Raw genomic sequence first — 21,472 nt, 5'->3', positions numbered from 1 at the left:
AAGCTAAGTACCGGCAACTAACCGTGAGCTTACCCCGGTGTCAGAACACGTTCTCAGCAGTTCTCAAGATGCCTGAGATGAAGCGGAAGGAGAGGGCCCTGCAGACCCCGGGCCCTCTGATTCTAGTGTAGGCAGTAGGTGGCACAGGGAGAGCAAAGACACATATACTGAATAAGCAGCTACCTATGTTATATGGCATCTCTTTATTAATGTAATAACTGCACTATGACAATTGCTTTATTAACCTTCCTGCTTTCTCAAATTTGCTTGAAAATGCACCATTTGTCCACTCTTTTTTTCAAAATTTTCTCGGGGGGTGGGCCCGAACCCTCCGTAGGTTGTTCCGGCTCGCTCGCTACGCTCGCTCGTTGTGGTGCATCAGGACAATAATTGTACGCCTCACCACTTTCAAATGTCACCGGCCGCCCCTCCTGTAGACACAAAAAAGGAAAGCACAGATCCCTTCTGCATTGGCTCAGAGCAAATAAGGCCCCCGATTTCAGATATTGTCTTCAATATCTCAAACATGCAATGTGGTCAGTTCTTGTGGTGCCACGGGCAGAAATCATTTACTGGTGCATTGGGGCATTGGTGTTATGTAATGTTATGTTGATTTGTATAGCGCACCAATCACCTGAGAGGGTATCCAGGCACTTGGGTAGATGTGTAGGTGTGTGTGCCCCAAGGTGATTATACAAAGAGCCAAGACTTCAGATTCTTGCGGAACTCAAGAAGATAGGAGGCAGCTCTGATGTGTTGAGGGAGGTTGTTCCATGTCCTGGCTGCAATGTTGGAGAATAAGATACCTTCAATTTTGCTTTGCGGATGCGCTGTATGTGTGCTAGTGAGGCAGAGCATGGGTGTCTGGTGGGTTGGTGAAAGTGTATCTGGTATTCTTGCCTGTGTTGTGTAGGGCTCTGTATGTGTGGTGAGAAGTTTGAATTGGCTGCGCTTGTCTGGTTTTAGGGCATACAGGGGCCTTTGACATTGGTTTCTCCTTCCCCATAACCACTGCACCTCTGCTCATGAATCATGTGTTCTCTGGACACATGCACCAAGATAAACCTCTTAAGCTTAACAAAACAGTGAAAAAACTCGCATTTTCCCAAAACCTTTCATGACCTCCAACAGTCAATAAGAGACAACCATGAGGGGGTGATCGAGCGGAACTTTGCTGTAAAAGGGATCTCCGTTCAGCACAACATTCACTCGTAATTTCATTCACTAAAGGCCACTCTCCTCTCTCTCCAGGCACAGCCAAGAAGGCGGAGTCACTTAACTCAGGACAAAAGCTCCGGGCCATTAGGTAAGTAAGTGGGGTTCACAGTAAAGAGTCATTAACAAAAATGTAAACAGTCTATTCCTTTGAGTCCTGTTACATGGGCTCAAAGAAAACATTTAAGGCCTTTGTTTAAAGCTGCCTGCCTCCGCACAGCTCATAATGCTTTCGAATATTATTTGTTCAGGCCAAGATTTAATGTTATCCTTGGGTTTGAACTGTTTATTACTGTAATCTGCAAGCTATGTTTATTACTTAGAACATATAATTTAAGCATAGCTGATTATGAATTTATTTGATTTTAATTGTTGTTTTTTTGGATTTTCACGATTCAATTTGTATGTTTCTAAACGGAGGTATTGTAATTTTTCTGTGACTGATAGAATTCCTAAATTATATTAGGCCAGCTTGGTGTGGGTGTTCACGTTTCTGAAACACCTCCCCAGCCTATCTGGCGTCCTTGGAGCTCTGGATATCTCGATTAGTGTTGGAAGGCCCTGGATAGGTACGAAGGCCATTGCCTCTTCAAACTGTTTCAAATGCAGCACCAGAAACCCTGGGTGGCATGGCACAGGAGAACCCCCAGGGTCTTTGTTAAGTCTTTGATGAAAACGGAATCACAACTTCTGAAACTCTGGCCAATCTGTATAGAAACACTTAACCTAACCTGTCATGTTGAGGCAGAAGCTCCTCAGAACCAGTGCTTAATTTGTGCCAGTGGTTTCCGGTGCTCAGCGCCGGCACCTAATCATCAACACTGGCGCTTTCCATGAGCACCAGTTAAGGACACATTAATTTACAGGGATATTAAGTGGTTTGCCCAGAATCACAAGATGTCGAGCTGATGCCTAGACTAGAACCTGGTTCCCCAGCTCAAAAGTCGTCAGCTCTGGCCATTATGCCACATCCTCTGCCCACTTTCATGGTTTGTAGTTTGCCCTGTTTTAGGCGGTGCTAATAGGACGAGAGCCCCAACACATTTTTTTTTACAAATTAGGCACTGCTCAGAACCTCTTCCCTGGAACCTGAAAGAGGCATTGCCATTGCAACAGATAATGAAGTGCACATGGCTCTTCTAGACTCTGGGTAAGATTAGCTAGCCAAAACCTCTGGTGGGGAACCTTCACAATCAGATAACCCTTAGTCTGATCCGGGGCCCAGAAATTCCAATGTAACCGCCTTAACTACACTTCGACAAGTCCGCAGGCTGATAAGGTTCCTAACGGTACATGGCTCTCACAGAGTCAGGGTGCCGACAGCCTCAGCGGCACCACACCACATTCCGACTAGAACATCACTCACCACAAAACATCACTGAGCATTACACAGGGTTATAAAGAATGGTTGTTAGCCGTGCATATACAACCTTGTTTATTTGTAATGTCCACTATTTAAGATACTAATTGTAGCTAGGGGCCGGTTTAGATTTAACATGTACACTACATCACACCCACCCTGTTGAGAATGCTCACTCCATGCACAGGTTGAACTCTACTTGCTTTGATATGTCCACTATATTAACAAAAACAATGTCCCTAGACCAGAGAACAATGACTTCCAAGGGGGGCGCTAGAGGGCGCACTTGCAGCATGACCGCACTGCTGTGAGGCTCCTGCAGCCTGGAGAACTGATCCGGTCATTTACCCTTTTTTGCCGTCACCCCGTTCCTTTTTGGCCCCGGATCCTAGGAGGTGTGGACAAGATACTCACTCGGTCCGAGTTTCATGTGCGTGGTAGCTTCCTGGCCGGAGTTGTGCGGGGTTGAAGTTATCCCCGGGAGACGCTCTGGAGGTGGATCGTAGTGCTGACCGGCTCTCGTTCCTAAGTGAGCCCGAGGCGTGACACGTGGTGTGCAGGCCGAGAGGCACGTCCCACAGAGTGGTTTCCTGGTGTGCTGCTCCGCTGCGGGACCCGCCGCTGGACGCTGACCTTGGCGCTTCGATCCTGTCCAGGTACCGTTGGGGCTGTGAGGCGAAGAGTGGGGAGCTCCTGAGCTGAGGGGAGACTTCGCTCCCTCTGGACTGACGGCCGTGATTGGAGACGGCCATCACAAGGACGGGCGAGGCGGGGTTCCTCCACCTGCTCGTGCCCCCGTCTGCCTGCGAGCATTCCCTGCCTGGGTTTTCTGCTACTGGAGGTGAGCTGTGCTGTAGGTGCCCTCCGGGCGCATTGCTGCCTTACTGCCTGGGTGTCTCTTGGCGCCATTGGTGATACCGGACCCGTGCACATGAGGAGACGGCCTTCGGCGGTGGGCGGTCTAGTATGCGTGTCCCGCTGCTGGCGGTGAGCTGGGTTTGTGCAGCGAGGATCTAGGTGCGCTGTGCCATTACGCTGTGCCTAACGTTAACATTTACATTAATCATCCCTATTGCCGCCTGCCTGCCCTACTGTACATGCTGTTTTGGGACTGGGCACCACTGTTGAGGGCACTGCTGTGACCTGCAATTTGCTTATAGCACCGACTGGGGAGAGGGTTTGCTGTGCCGCCTGTCTGCCTATGGAGCTCTGTGGCTGGTGATACCGCACTGTGCGTTAAATAGTGCGGGCGTGACAATACCCCACTGATACTTGGACTGTGCCCGATCGTGCTGGCCCTGGAATGTGCTGCGGCCTATAGGACACGTCTGAGCGGTGTTAGGGCCTGGGAGCTGTGGCCTACTCTGAGACATCTGTGTAATGTGTCACACCGGCTGAGGTACTGCAGACTCGACTTGTGGATAGCGTTGCGGGGCGATTGGTGATTGCTTCGACTTTCCTTCTTGCCCCCAGTGAGTGCTGAGACGGACTGTGGGCGCTGTGCCATGGGCAAGCCGGACAATAAACAACCCAAATTGTCCTTTGAGTCAATGGCGGCCAAGAGGGGTACACGCCTTGCACAAGATTCTGGGAGCTCTAAGTCCCCCCCGCCTGTCACGGATGCTGCCCCGCCACCTGTTACCCCAGACTTCCAACAAATGATGCAGGAAATGAGGCAGGGGTTTGTCACCATCGTTGACAAAGTGGATAAACTGTCTTCGCGGATGGACGCAGTGATGCAGAAGCTGGATGTGCATGAGGAACGCATAACTGCGGCGGAGCAGCGAATTTCGGACCATGATGATACTGCCGCTACACACACAATGCAGCTGGCGAGAATGGACAATATCCTGCGGGTGATAGCTGCTAAGAATGAGGAGTTGGAGGCCAGAAGTCGGCGACACAATATACGCGTGGTGGGCGTACCGGAGACAACAAATGTGGGAAAAATGGAGTCGTATGCGGAGAAAATCCTACTGGGTGCGATTGGTGTGGAGGCGTTTTCTACCCAGTTTATTGTGGAGTGGGCGCACCGATCCCTCGGGCCGAGGCCGGCCACGGGTACCCCACTGCGCCCTATCATTGCGCGCCTCCTGAACTATCGGGACCGGGACTCGGCCCTTCGGGCAGCCCGCACTACCCGTACACTCTCCTATGACGGGGTCAACTTCACCATATACCCAGACTTCACACCGATGGTACAGGAGCAGCGGCGCAAATTTCTTGCTGTCAAGAAGAAACTTAGAGAGTTACAGGTGGACTATGCTCTGTTATACCCCGCGAAGCTGAGAGTGACGCATCAGGCGAAACAGCATTTCTTTACCAATCCGCAACCAGCGGAGGATTTCGTGAAGCGCCTCCGACGGGACCGTGCTGCGGACCAGCGACGTGATGAAGGCGGACAGGAGGACTCACATTCGGCGGATGAGGCGGTTTGATCCTACTCACTGCATAGCTGTTCGCTGTGCTTTGTACTTTCTGGGCTTGTACTGCGATGGCCAACTCGACTGCCTATTTGTTTCTACGCTTGGTACTATTGGAACTTAATATGTGGAATAGCGGACTCAGACGACTGGTTGCTGCTGAGGGCTATTGGAGGAACGTTGGCTGACGAGGGTAATATTCTCCAGGCACCCACCCCCCCCTGCGCCTGGGCCATACACACTGTCTATGAGGGGGCTCATGGCGTGGTGTGAGGGGGTGGTTCTGTGCACCTCTAGACTACGCCCCGGAGGGTATACCCCACTCTTGTGGATGTTACTAATGCTAATGTTTTGTTGGGTGGGTGGGAGGATCGGCGGGGGGTGGGCTAGCGGTCCTGGCAGGTTGGGGTTGGTCAGGTGGGAGGGGGGTGGATGCACTGCCACTGCGGTGCGACTGCTGTTGGGGTCTGTGGGTTGGAGTACTGATGGTTGTGGTTATGCTTTTCTTGTGCATTACGTTTTAGACCAAAGTCTTGCTTCTATTGGGTCCACACGGGGTCTTGCCTATGTGGGAGTGCCTTGGGGTGGTCCCGTGCCTTCTGATCACTATTGGCATCGACATGTGGGGAGGGGAGGACAATGTAAATGTCGCATTGGTGGGGACGATGCCTTTGCATTTTTGACGCTGTATTTTGAATTTGCGTTGGTACTGGGACTGATTGCGCGATTGTTTCATGTTAGTCATTGGTTGGGGTTAGGCGGGGGTTGTCAGGTTCAGGGGATGGAAGAAGTCGGGGATGCATGTGGTGTGGATTTGGTGCGGGGGGAAGTGTATGCTGGTTCAGGACCAGGTTGCTCCTTGCCGGAGAGGCAAGGGCATAGAGTGGATGTCTATGTTACAGTACCCATTGTGCATGAGTGATGCCATTTAGGATATCGATTTTGACCTGGAATGTACGTGGCCTCAATGATGCCAGGAAATGTAGGAATGTTCTACAGTATCTGGATAGACATTCAATACAAATTGCTCCCCTTCAGGAAACACATTTGCGACAGACAGCGGATCCCACATTTGGTAGGCAATGGGCTACAGTTAGGAAATTTTCATCATACTCCTCATATGCACGGGGTGTTGTTGTGTTGATTAGAAAAACTCTTTCTTTTCGGGAGATGGGAGTCCGGGTGGACCCGGATGAGAGGTATGTGATGCTGTGGGGGAGGCTTGGGTTGGATACTGTGCTGTTTGTGAACTGTTACGCCCCGAATGTTGATACGCCTGACTTCTTTCTCACGCTTTGGGGTCAAGTTTTGGCTGTGGAGGCCTCGCATATTGTGTGGGGTGGTGATTTTAACTTGGCGATGCGGGCTGTGGAGGATAGATCTGATGGGAGTCACCAATACAATACTCAAGCAAGAGATGTGTTACAGGGCATTGTGGAGGAGGCGGGGTTGGTGGATAGTTGGAGATATGCTCATCCGGGTGGTAAAGAGGGCACACACTTCACCGCACATGCTCGCACTTGGGCTCGTTTGGACTATATTTTTCTATCCAGGGGACTTGTTGTAGGGATACATGCGGTAGAACATCTCCCCAGGACGTACTCAGATCATAGCCCGGTCAAGATTGTGCTGACGATACCGGGACTCCGTAGGCCGCGCCCCCCCTGGAGGCTGTTCCCTTCCGCCCTGTTGGATCCCATATTTAAGGCAGAGCTTAGAGAGGAAATTGAGGCGTTTTTCCCCAGGAATAGGGGGTCTGTGGATAGTGTGGAAATGATATGGGAGGCGTTTAAGGTAACGGTCCGTGGTGTCACAATGTCTAAGAGTAGTGGAGTGCTCAAGGCTATACTTCGTACCATTTCTGGCTTGGAGGCTGACCTAAAGCGGCTAGAAAATAGAATGCTGACCAGTGATGACCCGGAACTTAGACGTCAGTTTCGAGACAAATTATCAGAATATGAGGAAGAGGCAGCAAGGGAGGTCAAGCACAGAGGGAAATATTGGACTGCGAGGAAGTACTGCGAGGGTGAGAGACCAGGGAAGGTGCTCGCTGCGCTCACGAGACACCCCCGCTTTAGTACAGATGTCTTGGAATTGGTCCTGCAGGACGGTAGGCATTGTCGGAAGGTGACGGAGATTCAGGAGGCGTTTGTGCAGCACTATACACAGTTATACACTACACAACAAGCGGGTGAGCTTCGATATGGGGGATTCTTAGATGATCTTGCTTTATGCTGGCTGTCGGACGATCATAGGGCGTTTCTTGGTAGGCCCCTTGAGGTGGAGGAAATCAGTGACGCCATTATGTCCTTGAATAATGGAAAGGCAACGGGGTTGGATGGGCTCCCTGCCGAGTTTTACAAATGCTATGTGGATATTATGGCTCCAGTTCTCAGGGAGGTCTTTGAGGAGTCTTTGGAGGTGGGCATACTACCAGGGTCAATGAGGGAGGTGGCAATTACTTCTTTGCTTAAGCCTGGCAAGAGTCCCTCGGAAGTGGACTCCTACCGGCCCCTGTCCCTGCTAAACTGCGATGTCAAAATATTGGCAAAGGTCCTGGCAGCGCGTCTTATATTGCTTATGCCCGCCATTGTGCTACCGGATCAGTCCGGTTTTATACCGGGCCGCGCGACCTCGCATATTCTTCGGACTTTATTCTCTTTGATACCAACAATAGCCCCAGATCTCCCTGTGGCAGCGGTTTTTCTAGACGCCACGAAGGCGTTTGATTCGGTGGAGTGGAATTACCTTATAGACGTCTTATGTAGAATGGGCTTCCCCAGGATTTTTATCTCATGGGTGAAACTGTTATACACTCAGCCTGTCGCGAGGGTGATTGTGAATGGTGTCCTCTCCCCCCAACTCTCCATAACGAGGGGGACCAGACAGGGTTGTCCTGTCTCCCCCCTGTTATTTGCTATTGCCATAGAACCACTGGCCTGTAGAATTCGGCAATTGCATAAACATAGCGCGTTTAATTGTTATCAGCGCCAAATAGGGATATCGCTGTATGCGGATGATGTCACGCTGTATGTGAGGGATCCGCAGGCGAATCTCAATGCGCTTCTACGAGAGCTCGTTGCGTTCGGAGGTATATCTGGCATACATATTAATTGGCGGAAATCTCAATTTTTCCCTCTCACTGCAGCGGTTCACAGATTCCCGCTGGACTATCCCCTGGAGTGGTGCGACTCGGATATTCGCTATTTGGGCATAGTGGTATCCCTTGATAGGGAGGAAACGATCATCAGACTTAATTATGGCGTCGCTATTACCAAACTAGCAGATAATGTTACCAGATGGATGTCCTTGCCCTTGTCTATGGCGGGTAGAGCGTCATTGGTAAAGATGGTGATATTGCCTCGCTTTTTATACTTATTTCAGAATATTCCCTATCACCCGGGCGCGTATTTTTTTAAGCGCCTCCGTTCGGAACTACTCCGACTGTTCTGGGGAGGCAAACAACCGAGGTTGGCATGGTCTACTTTAATACTGCCCTACGATAAAGGAGGGTTTGACATCCCGGATTTTGAAGTTTATTATATGAGTGCCCAAGCGCAATATGCCTATAACTGGATGCGTCCCACGCCATTTATGCCTCAGATAGCTGCTGAGCAATGGGTTGCGCATCCCCTCCCGCTGGAGGGTATGGTGCTGGGGAAAGTCGGGGATGTGGATACACAGCCTACCACGGTGACTTGCACGGTAGACGCCTGGGCACGAATCGCGAAGGCATTAGACCTAACTTTCCTTTACTCGCCGGCACTTCCTCTGGCCTATCATCCTGCAATGTCCTTGCTACAAGAACTAGGGTTTCAACGCATGTGTAAATGACTTGGTATGCTTACATGGGGGGGTCTGTTCCGTGAGGGCAGTTTTCGTACCCGTGAACAATTTTTTGGGGGTGCGGCGCCCTCTCCGTTGGATGTGCTTTATTATATCCGCCTTAGACAGGGCCTGCGTACGCTGCTGCCTGAGTTCCCGAGGGAGCCGGGAGTGGCTCTACCGTTACACGCGATGCTGGTGTCGGACGGACGTCATCTGGTCTCCAAGCTGTACGGCACTATTAGGAAACAGAAAGGGGCACCGACTAATCGGGCGCGGGGACATTGGAATCTTGAACTTGGAGTTGACATTCCGGATGAGAAATGGGCTTACTGTTGTGGCGTGACTGCCAATATCTCTTCTAGCTGCCGTCTGAAGATCATTCACTATAAAATTATACAGCGTTGTTACTACACCCCGGCCAGAAAGTTCAGATTCCGCTTGGCAGAGGACGATAGATGTGTTCGATGCCGGGCAGAGGGTGCTGATTTTCTACACTTGGCATGGGAGTGTGGAGCCATATAACTTTTTTCAGGACAAAATCCGGTTAATCCTGGATTCAATTCCTCCCCTGCACCCGAGGGAAGAAACCGTTTCCCCACATTCGACTTCTCCCACCGGCCTATCCACATGGGGCCAGTTCACCTCAGATGAAGTGCGAACAACGCTTAACTCTATGAAAAGTGGTTCCCCCAGAGATCCTGCACCTCTTCGGATTCTTAAAGAGGTAGCCCCTTCCATTATCCCCGCCCTCACTCAGTTGATTAATACATCACTTCAACAGGGAGTTGTGCCCCAGAGTTGGAAGAAGGCAGTGGTAAAGGCCTTATTAAAGAAACCCACTCTGGACCCTGATAACCTGGCGAACTATCGGCCCATTTCCTTACTCCCAGGAGTAAGTAAAATTGCGGAAAAACTCATCAATAAGAAACTCTCCGAGTATCTAGAAGCTAACAACAAGCTAAAAAATTCCCAGACGGGCTTCCGACCAGGACAGGGCACGGACATCGCCCTCCTGGCGGCGGTAGAGGAAGCTAGAACGCTGCTAGATGGTGGAGGATCAGTGGCTGTGATCCTCCTCGACCTTAGTGCAGCGTTCGACACCGTGGACCACCAGCTCCTCATCGAAAGGCTGGCAAAAGTTGGTCTAGAAGGCACAGCCATATCCTGGCTCTCATCCTTCTTGACACAACGATCTTATCAGATCTGGGAGAAAGACGCACGTTCCTCCGAAATGCCCCTCCAATGTGGTGTGCCTCAGGGCTCCTCCCTGAGCCCTACATTATTTAACATATATATGTCCACATTGGAGGAAGTCATCACCCCTTTCGGAGTGAGTGTCATCAACTACGCTGATGACACACAATTAGTGGTGTCCTTGTCCCACCCTCAACATCAGAAAGCCGATCTCCTTAACTGCCTCACGCAGGTCCATCACTGGATGAATACATCAGCGCTAAAATTAAACGGGGCAAAAACCGAGGTCCTTGTACTCGGCCCAAAAGGAACCTCACTTCCTTTGGACATGTGGCCAACATGTCTAGGTCCTCCCCCAGACCCAAAGACAGAGGTGAAAAGTCTGGGTGTCTGGATCGACTCGGAACTTTCCTTCGCCCCACAAGCAAAAAAGGTTGTAGGGACCTGTTTCGGTCTGCTAAAATCCCTGAGGAAGGTCCTGCCCCTTCTTCCTCCAAAATCGCAAAAACTTTTAGTCCAGGGTCTTATTATATCAAGACTGGACTATAGTAATGCGATTTATTTGGGTGCACCGGAAGCAACATTGACTAAATTGCAGAGGATCCAGAATACCGCTGCCCGGATCATTACTAACACCCCGGCCAGATCATCGGCCAAGCCTGCCCTCAAACTCCTGCATTGGCTCCCCATAAGGGAGAGAATTAAATTTAAAGCCCTGTGCTTGGTGCACAAAACCCTGAACAACCAAGGCCCTCCAATTCTCCGAAACTTCATTACCCCTTACAGAGCCACAAGATCCCTTCGCTCTAATGCAGAAAACCTTATCAATGCCCCAAGGTTTAGGAAAGCACGGTCAGGAGGAAGACGGTTCTCGGTCCATGCGGCCCGTCTTTGGAACTCCCTCCCGCGAGATCTTCGTCTGGAACCCCAATACCTCCGTTTTAGGAAACGATTAAAGACACATCTTTTCCCCTAGCCCTTATGCCCCTCCCGTAAACTCAGTCCTCAGTCATGTCTCTTAGGTTCCTCAGCGCTGGGATACTTCCGGGTGACTACGCGCTTTATAAAAATAAATAATAATAATAATAATAATAATAATAATATATGAATACTGGGCACAGGTTCACGAGGCCCTGCAGGTCATGACTGAGAAGGCGGTGCAATTTGATCCCATAGTGATGCTGCTAGGGTACACTAAGGAGGTGCCGGCACCTTATCGTAGGTTTACAGATGTGGCTCTACTATTGGCGAAACGGCGAGTGGCCTGTCGTTGGGGAAGAGGCAGGGCGCCAAAATTCAAGGAGTGGCTGGATAATGTCACATATTGTCAGGATCAGTATAATATATATGCTGACATGATGCCAGTGAACTCTAGGCCTAAAGATTTCTGGAGTCCACTACAGGTTTATTTGCTGACCAGGGTTGTGCGAGATACTGACTCAGAGAGTGAAGATCGAGTTGGAGTGGGTTAGAGGCGCACCACTTACCAGACATTATGCGTTTTTTTACGATACATTCACCATTATGGGGTGTGCTACCCAGTGCCCTGCTGGAAAGGTGGTTGGCTAGGCATGGTTGTCTGGATATCACAGAAATGGAGGTTGGTTGATGGATGGTGGGGTGTGGGTGATAGGTGCTCTTCAGAGCTGTACGCTATGGGTACAGGGGTAGTGCTAACTGTTCCGTTGTGATTCTTTGGCACTCTACTCTACGGGATTCCTGTCCACGATTTTGGGACCCCTCACTGGACATTGTGTCTTTAATGTACGCTGCCCTCTGGCGCGATTTTAATATGCTGTCGTCATATGCACCGCATCCTGAACGAGACATGGACCACTGCTTATAGATATCTGATGCTGAAATGTACCTGTATATGTCTGTGCTTTACTCGTGTATCGGATCTGAATGTACATCACTGTATCTACCTGACTTCCTTCTACTCTTCCAATAAAGGTTTTAAAAAAAAAAAAACAATGACTTCCAATAAATATAGACTCAATAGTTCTATATCCAATGTCCAGCCGGACAGTTTAATTTCCAATGTAAAAGGTGCATAAAAGTTAGGTGTGATACAAGTGGGACACCAGCCGGGGCCCAACTAACACACACAAGGAAGGAACAAACAAGAGAAAGTAGGCAAATTAAGGCAGTCTGAATATCATAAATTTTACACAGACAATCCAAAATACACACTTATGCAAATAATAATTTCAAAGATAAATAAGCATTTGGTGTATAAAAGTCGACGACGTTTCGAACCCTATTCTGATACAAGGTTCATCTTCAGGACAACACAAGATTGCCTAACAATTATATATACAGAATGCCCACACGGGGAGCACCGGATAAGGCTCAATGGTGCGCAATTTATTTAAGGATTGACTGCTCCTGATAGCCGCAATTGCACGGCGCAGGTAGCGGGACGATTCGGTAAATGAACAGAAACGAGTCCTCAAAATACGTGGGAAACCTCACGATCATTAGAGTCCTCTAATGTGTGGGCATTCTACATATATAATTGCACCTTTTACATTGGAAATTAAACTGTCCGGCTGGACATTGGATATAGAACTATTGAGTCTATATTTATTGGAAGTCATTGTTCTCTGGTCTAGGGACATTGTTTTTGTTAATATATAAGCACCTAAGGTCCCTAGCTTATTGCACCTTTGGGTACCCTTGTTTTTGAATTGATATGTCCACTAGACATTAGCCTTACCATACTGGTTACATGCATAAAACATGTCTGACAGATTCGCTATAAAAGCTTCCTGTCTATCTTTAGACTCTTGGTACATAGTGTGTCCAATCTCTGTACCTTTAAATACATTTTACAATGTCTGCCAGAGTGAAGATAGGTTCTCGTCACAGTGGTCCCCTACTCCTCCATAGTCAGCAGTATGTGATGCTGTTACTAAACAGCCCCCACCATCCTCCATGAACCACAATTTACTACGCTTCATGGCTCCAACATAGCCTTTATGGATCTCCCTGACACTTGAGAGCCAATATATTATCAAACACTCCCCCCTTTATTTATTTTATACGATTTTATATAGCGTAAACTTTACCCGAAGGTGTCAGAGCGCTTTACATAAGAACCAGTTGCAAAACATAAGGACTTAGGATTACATGTGTTACATAAAAGATACAAACAGAAAAAATTGCAAATGTACAAGATGTAAAGTCACACAAGAAAGAGATACAAACAGAAAGAAAAATTGCAAATGTACAAATAGTAGAGTCACTCAAGGAAGAGATACAAATGGATATACTCTAAGAGTCACATAGGAATGGTAGAGAGTACAATTGTCTACTGCATATACCGTATTTTCCGGCGTATAAGACGACCTTTTAACCCCTTAACATTTTCTGGAAAGTCGGGGGTCGTCTTATACGCCGGGTACAAAATTTTATGGTATTTTTTCATGCGCTTTTTCATAGCGAGGACTTCACTCGAAGGTGTCAGACCGCTTCACAATACGAAATAACAAGAAACAACACACCTTATGTTAAAAAATACAGCCACCGACCCTGGCAACGTCCAAAAATACAGCCACCGACCCTGGCAACGTCCACACCCAGGCCCCGCACCATGAATTGTGCAAGTATCGAAAGCGAGCGTGTTTTTGTCATAGCGAGGACTTCACTCGAAGGTGTCAGACCGCTTCACAATAGGAAATAACAAGAAACAACACACCTTATGTCAAAAAATACAGCCACCGACCCTGGCAACGTCCACACCCAGGCCCCGCGCCATGAAGTATCGAAAGCGAGCGTTTTTTTCATAGCAAGGACTTCACTCGAAGGTGTCAAACCGCTTCACAAGCGAGCAAATGGCGCCATGAGTCTTACCTCGACTGCCGCTGCCGCTGTACACGCGCCTCCAACCGCTTGCACATCCCCAGGCAGACGAGGCAGCAGGACGAGGCAGCAGGACGTCCGAAACACGGTACATGGTAATGGGCAGCCAGCGCCGAAGATGGCAGCGCCCAGTGTGTTGACACGTTTGGCACGTTTTGGCACGCTCACCTCTCCCCTTGGCATGGGCGTGGCATAGAAAGGGGACTGTACAATGTTCCCGAATGTTCCCGAAGGCAGTAGAGCACTTGCCGTGATTGGCTGGTTGTTGCTAAGAGGAAAAACAGTCTCGTGACCAGATAGCGTATTTGCCGTACCGTACGTGTGGTGTTGAAGACAGTCTCTGCACCTGTCCATTCTGTACAGCACCAGTACCGTACATCGAGTGCAAATGGCAGACAGCGAAGAACCCGGCAAGGCTCCAGCAGCGCATCCAGAGCAAATGGCTGGCAGTCTAGAACTCAGCAAGGCTCCAGCAGTGGCAAGGAGAAGAAAATATGAAGCCAGCTACAAACTCAATAACTGTGCTGCTGCTAGGCAATATGGAGTGACAGAGAAGATGGTTCGGGCCTGGAGAGCAAATGAGCAAGCATTGCGGAGTATGCCAAGGGGCAAGTGTGCACTAAGAAGAGGCACCCCACATTGGCCAGAACTGGAAAAGCATGTAGCAGACATGGTGGCCGAGCATCGGCAAAGCGGGTATGTCGTGACCCGAAATAAAATCCGCTTGGTTGCACTTCAGTGGGCCAAATCTAATCCCGATCTCAGCCACAGATTTAAGGCCACTGTGTCCTGGTGTACCAGATTCTTGGGAAGGCATAATCTGGTATTGCGGCAAAAGACAAAAATTGCCCAGAAATTACCAGCGGATCTTGATGCCAAAATGCATAGCTTCCATCGCTACGTCATTAGGCTGCGCAATGAACATGTGTATGCGCTAAGTAGCATCGGAAAACATGGATGAAACTCCGATGAATTTTGATATGATCGCCAACAAAACTGTCCATCAAAAAGGCGAAAAGACAATTTTAATAAAAACAACAGGACATGAGAAGTCCAGTTTCACTGTGGTACTTGCATGCACAGCTGATGGTGGCAAACTGAGGCCAATGGTTATTTTTAAAAGGAAAACAATGCCGAAACTCAAGTTTCCTGCTGGTTGTTTTGTGCATGTGAATGAGAAAGGATGGATGGATGAAGAAGGGGTAAAGCTATGGCTTGATAACGTATGGAGCAGGCGACCAGGTGGACTTCTACAAAGGCGTAGTCTACTGGTGTGGGATATGTTCAGGGCTCATTTAACTCCCAGCACCAAGCAAAGGCTGGCAAGACTGAAAACGGATGCTGCTGTTATACCTGGAGGACTGACATCGTTGGTGCAGCCACTGGATGTGTGCCTAAACAAGCCATTTAAAGATCGCATCCGAGAACAGTGGAATGAGTGGATGGTTAGCGGTGAAAAAACATTCACAAAAGGAGGAAACATGCGTGCGCCACAGTTGGATGTTTTGCGCAACTTTGTCATAAAGGCCTGGAACGACATCGATGCAGAAACAGTCATAAAGTCTTTCAAGAAGTGTGGCATATCGAACTCATTAGATGGTATGGAGGACGACTATCTGTGGGAAGGTGAAGAGGATGCCGAAGAAGAGACCACATCATCTGATACGGAATTGGTACAAGATCCATACGATGACTGCCTTACAGATGTACCACAAGATCTCATAGACTTACTTATGAGATCAGATGACGAAGAGGAGGATTTTGAAGGTTTTTAAAGGGAACGTTATAAATCCTGTAGAAATCGCTTGGATTTATGGGAAGTTATGGAACGTTTAATGCACTTGCACTGTTTCATGCACTACGTTATTTATGTTTGCCGTTATTCAGAAGTGACAGTTTTTGATATGGTTTTAAATAAAATGTTTCCGAGTAAAGCAAGATTGTTTCTACAACCAATTTCTTTGCGTTCAGTCTTTCAGTTTGTAAAATACCGTAAACGCTTATAGGTACCCACTGCCCACTGATAAAGCCTTACTGCTCACCCACAGGGAGGAGGACTAGACTAATACGGTAAGTTCAAAATACCGGTACATACTCGGAATGGCTATGCTGCGCTGGAAGTGGGGGGTCGTCTTATACGGCGAGTATAGCACTAAACCTAAAATTTTTCTGCCAAAGTCGGGGGTCGTCTTATACGCCGGGTCGTCTTATACGCCGGAAAATACGGTACTAGTGATTAGGTTTATCTCTATATACATATATATACATAGTAGATTTTCTCTGGTCAAGACCCAAAAAAAAAAAAACAGAAGAGCAGAGTTCCATTAAGTGAGGTCGGAGGGGGGACGCAGTCACAGCACCAAGAGAGGGTGGGAGGGATACAAGGGTATGGATAGAAGGCAAATCAGAAAAGGGAAGAAATATTTGAGGATCGTCAAGGGGGAAACAAGGGAAAAGGGTAAAGGACGAGGGAATGGACAAGATGGCGGGTCAGGGTCCAGAGAAAAGCGGCCAACAGCACTAGCAAAATGGCGGCCAGGAAAAAAGAAAAGGTAAATAAGTCCACGATAGTCCGTGGTGTAGTTTCTTTCATTCAAATGTGGCTGCAGGGCTGCTGCCTGTATCTGGTGTTTTCACGGCCAGCTGCTTTGTTTTGGGGAGGGGTGTGTATGCCCCGAGGGTTGCTCCGCACGGGCCCTCTCTGCTGGCCTAGAATTGCGGGGGCTGCTGCAGACGTGGGGCAGCCGGGGAGCGTGGCCAGGGTTCACCTTTCTCGGCGGGGGCTGCATGATGAACCTGCAGGTCTGGGAGAACCATAAATCCCTGTTGTGGAGAGGAGCCTCTGGCGCTGCTCTGCCCCCCGGGGGCACGGGGAGCCCGGGCTCCGCTTCCGAGCAGCCTGGGGCAGGGGGAGCCGCTGATGTTGGGTGGTGGGTTGGACATCAGGCTGTCTGTCGGGCTTCCCGCTCCCCACAAGCCCCTCTCGGCACGGCGCCTCTGTACTCACCGGTGTCCAGCCGCACGACCTGGGGCAGCCGGTAGGAGCTGATGAGCTTGTCTGGGGCAGAGAGGCCAAACTCCAGCACACCTCCTTGAGCTAGGGCACAGCGGCGGGCTCCATGCTCCTGGGCTGTGGTCGGCAGAGAGGTGCCCGGAGTGCAGGGGCAGGAGAGGCTTCAGCCCGGGGCTCCCCCTTCAGTCGCTCTCCATCAGTACTTCGTCGGGGTCCGTGAGCGGGCGAGGGTCTCAAAGGAGATGTGCCAGGTGTTGCTATTGCCACCCATTGTGCTGGGACATGGTGGTAGAGCTGATTAACACAAGCCCCCACAGCCCCCGCTGGGCCCCCTCACTCTCAGCAGAGGGAGACTGCTGCGCCTCAAAGCAAGCCTCTTCAGTGACAGTCTTCACAAAGATTTCAGGAAGATTATAGCAGCATGGTTATTGAGACTGCACCGTTTCCCTAGATGTAACGGCCGGATTCTCAGACCAGATAGGATCAGCTCCTCAGAGCACCACCAACCCAGCCGGAACGTAATCACCTCCCTCCTCAGGACTTATTTACACCAGGTATCTATGCCTTATACCTAAGGATGGGGAAATTAGCCATATATACATGCATAGGTTTTCTACAATATCACACTCACACCAGTTAGTCTCGCGGCAGCTTAGGCCCAGACTAGTCTACCCTAGGGCAGTTCTGATGAGCTACCATTACACACTGATCACAGTCAGTGCCCACTCAAGCCACGATCCTGTGGGTAAACCAAGCCACCATCCTGCGGGTATAATTACATCCCAAGCAGCAATCCTGCGGGAATCAGCACCAGTTTCCCGCCTGGTGTTCTCCTACTTACATCCCAAGCCGCAATCCTGCGGGTATCGGCACCAGTTTCCCGCCTGGTGTTCTCATTAACGCCGCTTACCAACGACGATCACTTTCCTATGAATACCATTAGAAGGAATCTCTCATTGGCTACTAGGAATATAATACTACAATATTATAGATCACACAACGGTTTGCCAAATTAGATGATGTACAATCTATTCTCCACCTCAGGGGCCCCTCTCTTCCTCATTGCTCAGTCACTCCTTACCTGACCGGGAATTACATCCGTTCATGAAACAATGTCTGACTAGAAGAACAGGTTACCCTGATTGAACAAGAATACAAGGCACATGCTGGTTCACTGAGAACTGGGGTACTTTATTACAATAATTATAATAACACAATACTATACTATAACATATATCCTGCAAAGGAAAGTGAAAGGTTAGAATGTGCACTCTATACGAAAAAGACTGACGTCACCTTATTAATGTGAAGTCTGGATTCAGCAGTCATCTAGGTTCCCTACTTGTCTGTGCCTTGGCTCGTCTTTAGGGTCACACTTCTGCAGTCACGGATACACGTCTGCACCGATATGCTCTGTCTTCTCTGCTTCTCTCCAAGTCACTGGAACCTTCCTCTCATTAGCTGCTGTCTCTCTCTCTGGCTGTTCTGCGCTACTCCTCTCTCCTCTCAATCACGGACCATCTTCACTTCTCAGCTTCGATCTTATAACTCAGTTTCAGCCACTCTGGTATTCGTTCTCTTAACTAACTGCTTCACTCTGAATGCTCTGATCTTATAGGTCAAAGCTCGCCAGCTGCTCCAACTAAAATAACTTCAATCTGTCTAAGAGAGAATCAGCTTCTTGGTCTTTCTCGGACTTCAAAATGGCGACTGTCTGCCTGGAAATAATTAATGGCATTGATGCTAACGGCTAGCTGCCGCCTACAGACTGACTGATTCACTACCTCATGCTTTCACTAATATGGAAGCTTGTTCCTTCATGGAAAGTTACGGCCAGTAACCTGCCGCCCACCAAATTCTTGTACCTCCCCGTACCAAGGACACGTTCCCAGCCGGCCGGCCTGATGTTGTGTCTTCGGAGTGGAGAAAAATACAGTCTTTCGATAAGGGCCAGCCTGAGCCGGTTCTCTCCAAACGAACAACACCTCGTAACTAAAACATTACATTTGACCTAAAAGCATCTCGAGCTGCCGGGGCAGAAAGAAAGATGGAGTCTCTCCCGTTTGAGGCCTACAAGGCCCAAAATAAGCATAACTCCATAGAAGTTATACTAACACTCTTGCAAAAGGACGGATAATCACTAATACTAATGAATCTATCTCCTAACATAAGTTTATAAGCCCTGATCTAAGGAAAAGGGTACGGAACTGTATCAATACGCCTTGTGAATAGGCCCTGTCTACGGTTCTAATCCTTGCACTAGAATGATAATAGACTGGAGTCACCTCCAATCACCTTCCCTCAAAGGAGGGCCAAAAAAGTCGGTCAGAACACTTCACCCTTGACTTTAGTCTATTAATCATTCGTTAAATGGAACTCACATCTGTGGAAGAATAATAGGAACCAAAACGAACTGATCTACTCCTCGTGCCGAATCTACAGTATTGGAGTTAGGAAGTTATGCATTGAATAAAGCAGCAAATAGCCACTAAAATACTAATAGCAATCACAGTACCCCCTAATATCTGTCGTAAGGAATGTAAGTCAGGTAACCAATTGAAGAGCCAGTCAAACCAGCCCTGGTCAATGTGTCGTCTAACTTCTTCAGTCAAGTCATGAAGTTTGTCAATATGAGCCTGAATGGATTTAGTGTGATCAGACAAGTTGAAGCAACAAAGACCTTCAAAATCAGAACAATCATGTCCACGTTTAAGTAAAAGATAATCAATGGCAGCACGATTTTGCAAAATAGCTCTGCGTTCACCCTGGGCATCTAATAACATATCAGATAAAATTGTAGAAGTATGATTAATCGACTTGACCATCCAGCAGGCCATTTTCCCAATTGATTTTGAATTATAGACAGCCAATGCGGGACACCAATAATTGAAATAGCTAAACTAAGGTATTCAGATTTGGAATAGAGATGTAAGGAAGAATCACAATCCTCATGTAACATCATAGCATCACGAATTACACGGGAATAGGTATTAGGATGTGAAGAAAACATTAATAAACTCATTCTAGTGATGGCACAAGGGCCTCTGGAAATATTTGCAGGAATATAGGGCCAAGAAGTATTGCCACAGGAGAAAAGCCAACCAGAAGGTAACAACATTGTGCGATAATTGCTAGGGGCAACTACTATACTCTTACAAGTCATATTATTTTTAACAGAAATACATGACTTTGGAGGTCTTCGGGAGCACAAAGTTCGTTCATGAGCGGAAAAAGAAGTTGCTGCCTTTAGTTTCAAACGTATACATTCAGTAATTGCATTGGGATCACAGGTAAGGAAAAAACACAGATCACCCTGGGTGATATTATATGTAGTGATTTGGGAATGAATCGGGGGCGTTGAATCTGAAAGTATAGTACATAAAGGACAATATTCGTGTGCGGCGAAATCGCCGAGAATGATATTGGGTCTGGCATTCGATATATTAAAAATATGCGTTAAGGTTTCTAATGAAGCGGGGACAGCAACCAGACAGGTCGCTAGAATGTCCATCACTGTACGCATCGGTGTCAAGCAAAAATGTGGAGAATTGGTAACTCGTTTAGCTAAAGTAGTCCAAAAGTTAGATGATGAATCCCACGCAGCGAAGGAACGCGGTACTCGGGTTCTCGAATCAACCAAAGTCTGTGGGTTCCCTTCTCTCCCGACGTAGCAGACCAAAAGGAGTCCAACGCCGGCACATCCTGCAGCAGCAGTCCCGAGAATGATCTGAAAGAAAATCAAATACAGGCATTATTCATTCTCGTAAGTAACATTTGTCAGCCGGGACAGCTTCCCAGCTATCTTTCCCTGGTCTCATGACCGGTTGCAATGATTTCAGCTTGTTCAGGGGGATTTTTAGGCGATTGCACCCATATTCTCGCTCCCGGATTATCTGTAGAGCCAAAACCCTTCTGACCTCGCACAGTTAGCAACGTTGGGGCAGTGCCTTTCTGAATCTCACCACTGAAAACAGGCATAATTAGCAATTGAGCAACTCGGTCAGTCTTTTGAATCGATAAATCAACCTCACTGCTGTTCAGCAGGAGAACCTTAATCTCTCCCTGATAATCACTGTCAATGACTCCTCCGAGTACTTGAATGCCTTTTAAGGCCAGGCCCGATCTAGGGGCAATCAGTCCAAAATTTCCAGTTGGTATACAGACACCAACACCAGTTTCAATGATAGCTCGATCTCTACTCTGAATCACAGTATCATTCATGGCATGCAGGTCTAAGCCTGCGGAACCTGGGGTTGCTCTGCATGGAGCCAGTGCTCCGGGGGAAATTTCCCAGTACATTACAGTATTGCCAATGGAATTGGGTTTTGCATCAACAGCTGGAGGAAACAAACGCATTAAAGGAGATTCAGCATTCAAAAAGGGACGATTATTTAATATTAATAGTGCTTGAAACAAATCATCTCTCCAATTCTTATATTTATTGTCAGTCAATTTTCGCAATTGTTCTTTTAACAAACCATTCATTCTCTCAATAAGGCCTGATGCCTGTGGATAATATGGTATATGAAACACCCATTCAATGTTATTTTCCACACAAAATTCATGTACCAATCT

General features: G+C 48.3%; 1 protein-coding gene across 1 annotated transcript in view; it reads left to right on the top strand.

Moving 5' to 3' along the window:
- LOC147733013 (membrane-bound glycerophospholipid O-acyltransferase 2-like) overlaps nucleotides 1-21,472 on the top strand; it is a 204,379-nt gene that overhangs the window by 126,298 nt on the left and 56,609 nt on the right. The window contains exon 6 of the mRNA XM_086957569.1: nucleotides 1,252-1,306. Within this exon, the coding sequence (XP_086813695.1) occupies nucleotides 1,252-1,306 (55 nt within the window). The remainder of the gene's footprint in view (nucleotides 1-1,251; nucleotides 1,307-21,472) is intronic.

The sequence above is a fragment of the Lissotriton vulgaris genome, chromosome 2_1 (genome assembly GCF_964263255.1).
Source record: "Lissotriton vulgaris chromosome 2_1, aLisVul1.2, whole genome shotgun sequence".
NCBI lineage: Eukaryota > Metazoa > Chordata > Amphibia > Caudata > Salamandridae > Lissotriton > Lissotriton vulgaris.
Note: the sequence above shows the minus strand (reverse complement) of the source record. Positions and strands in the feature narration are given on the sequence as shown.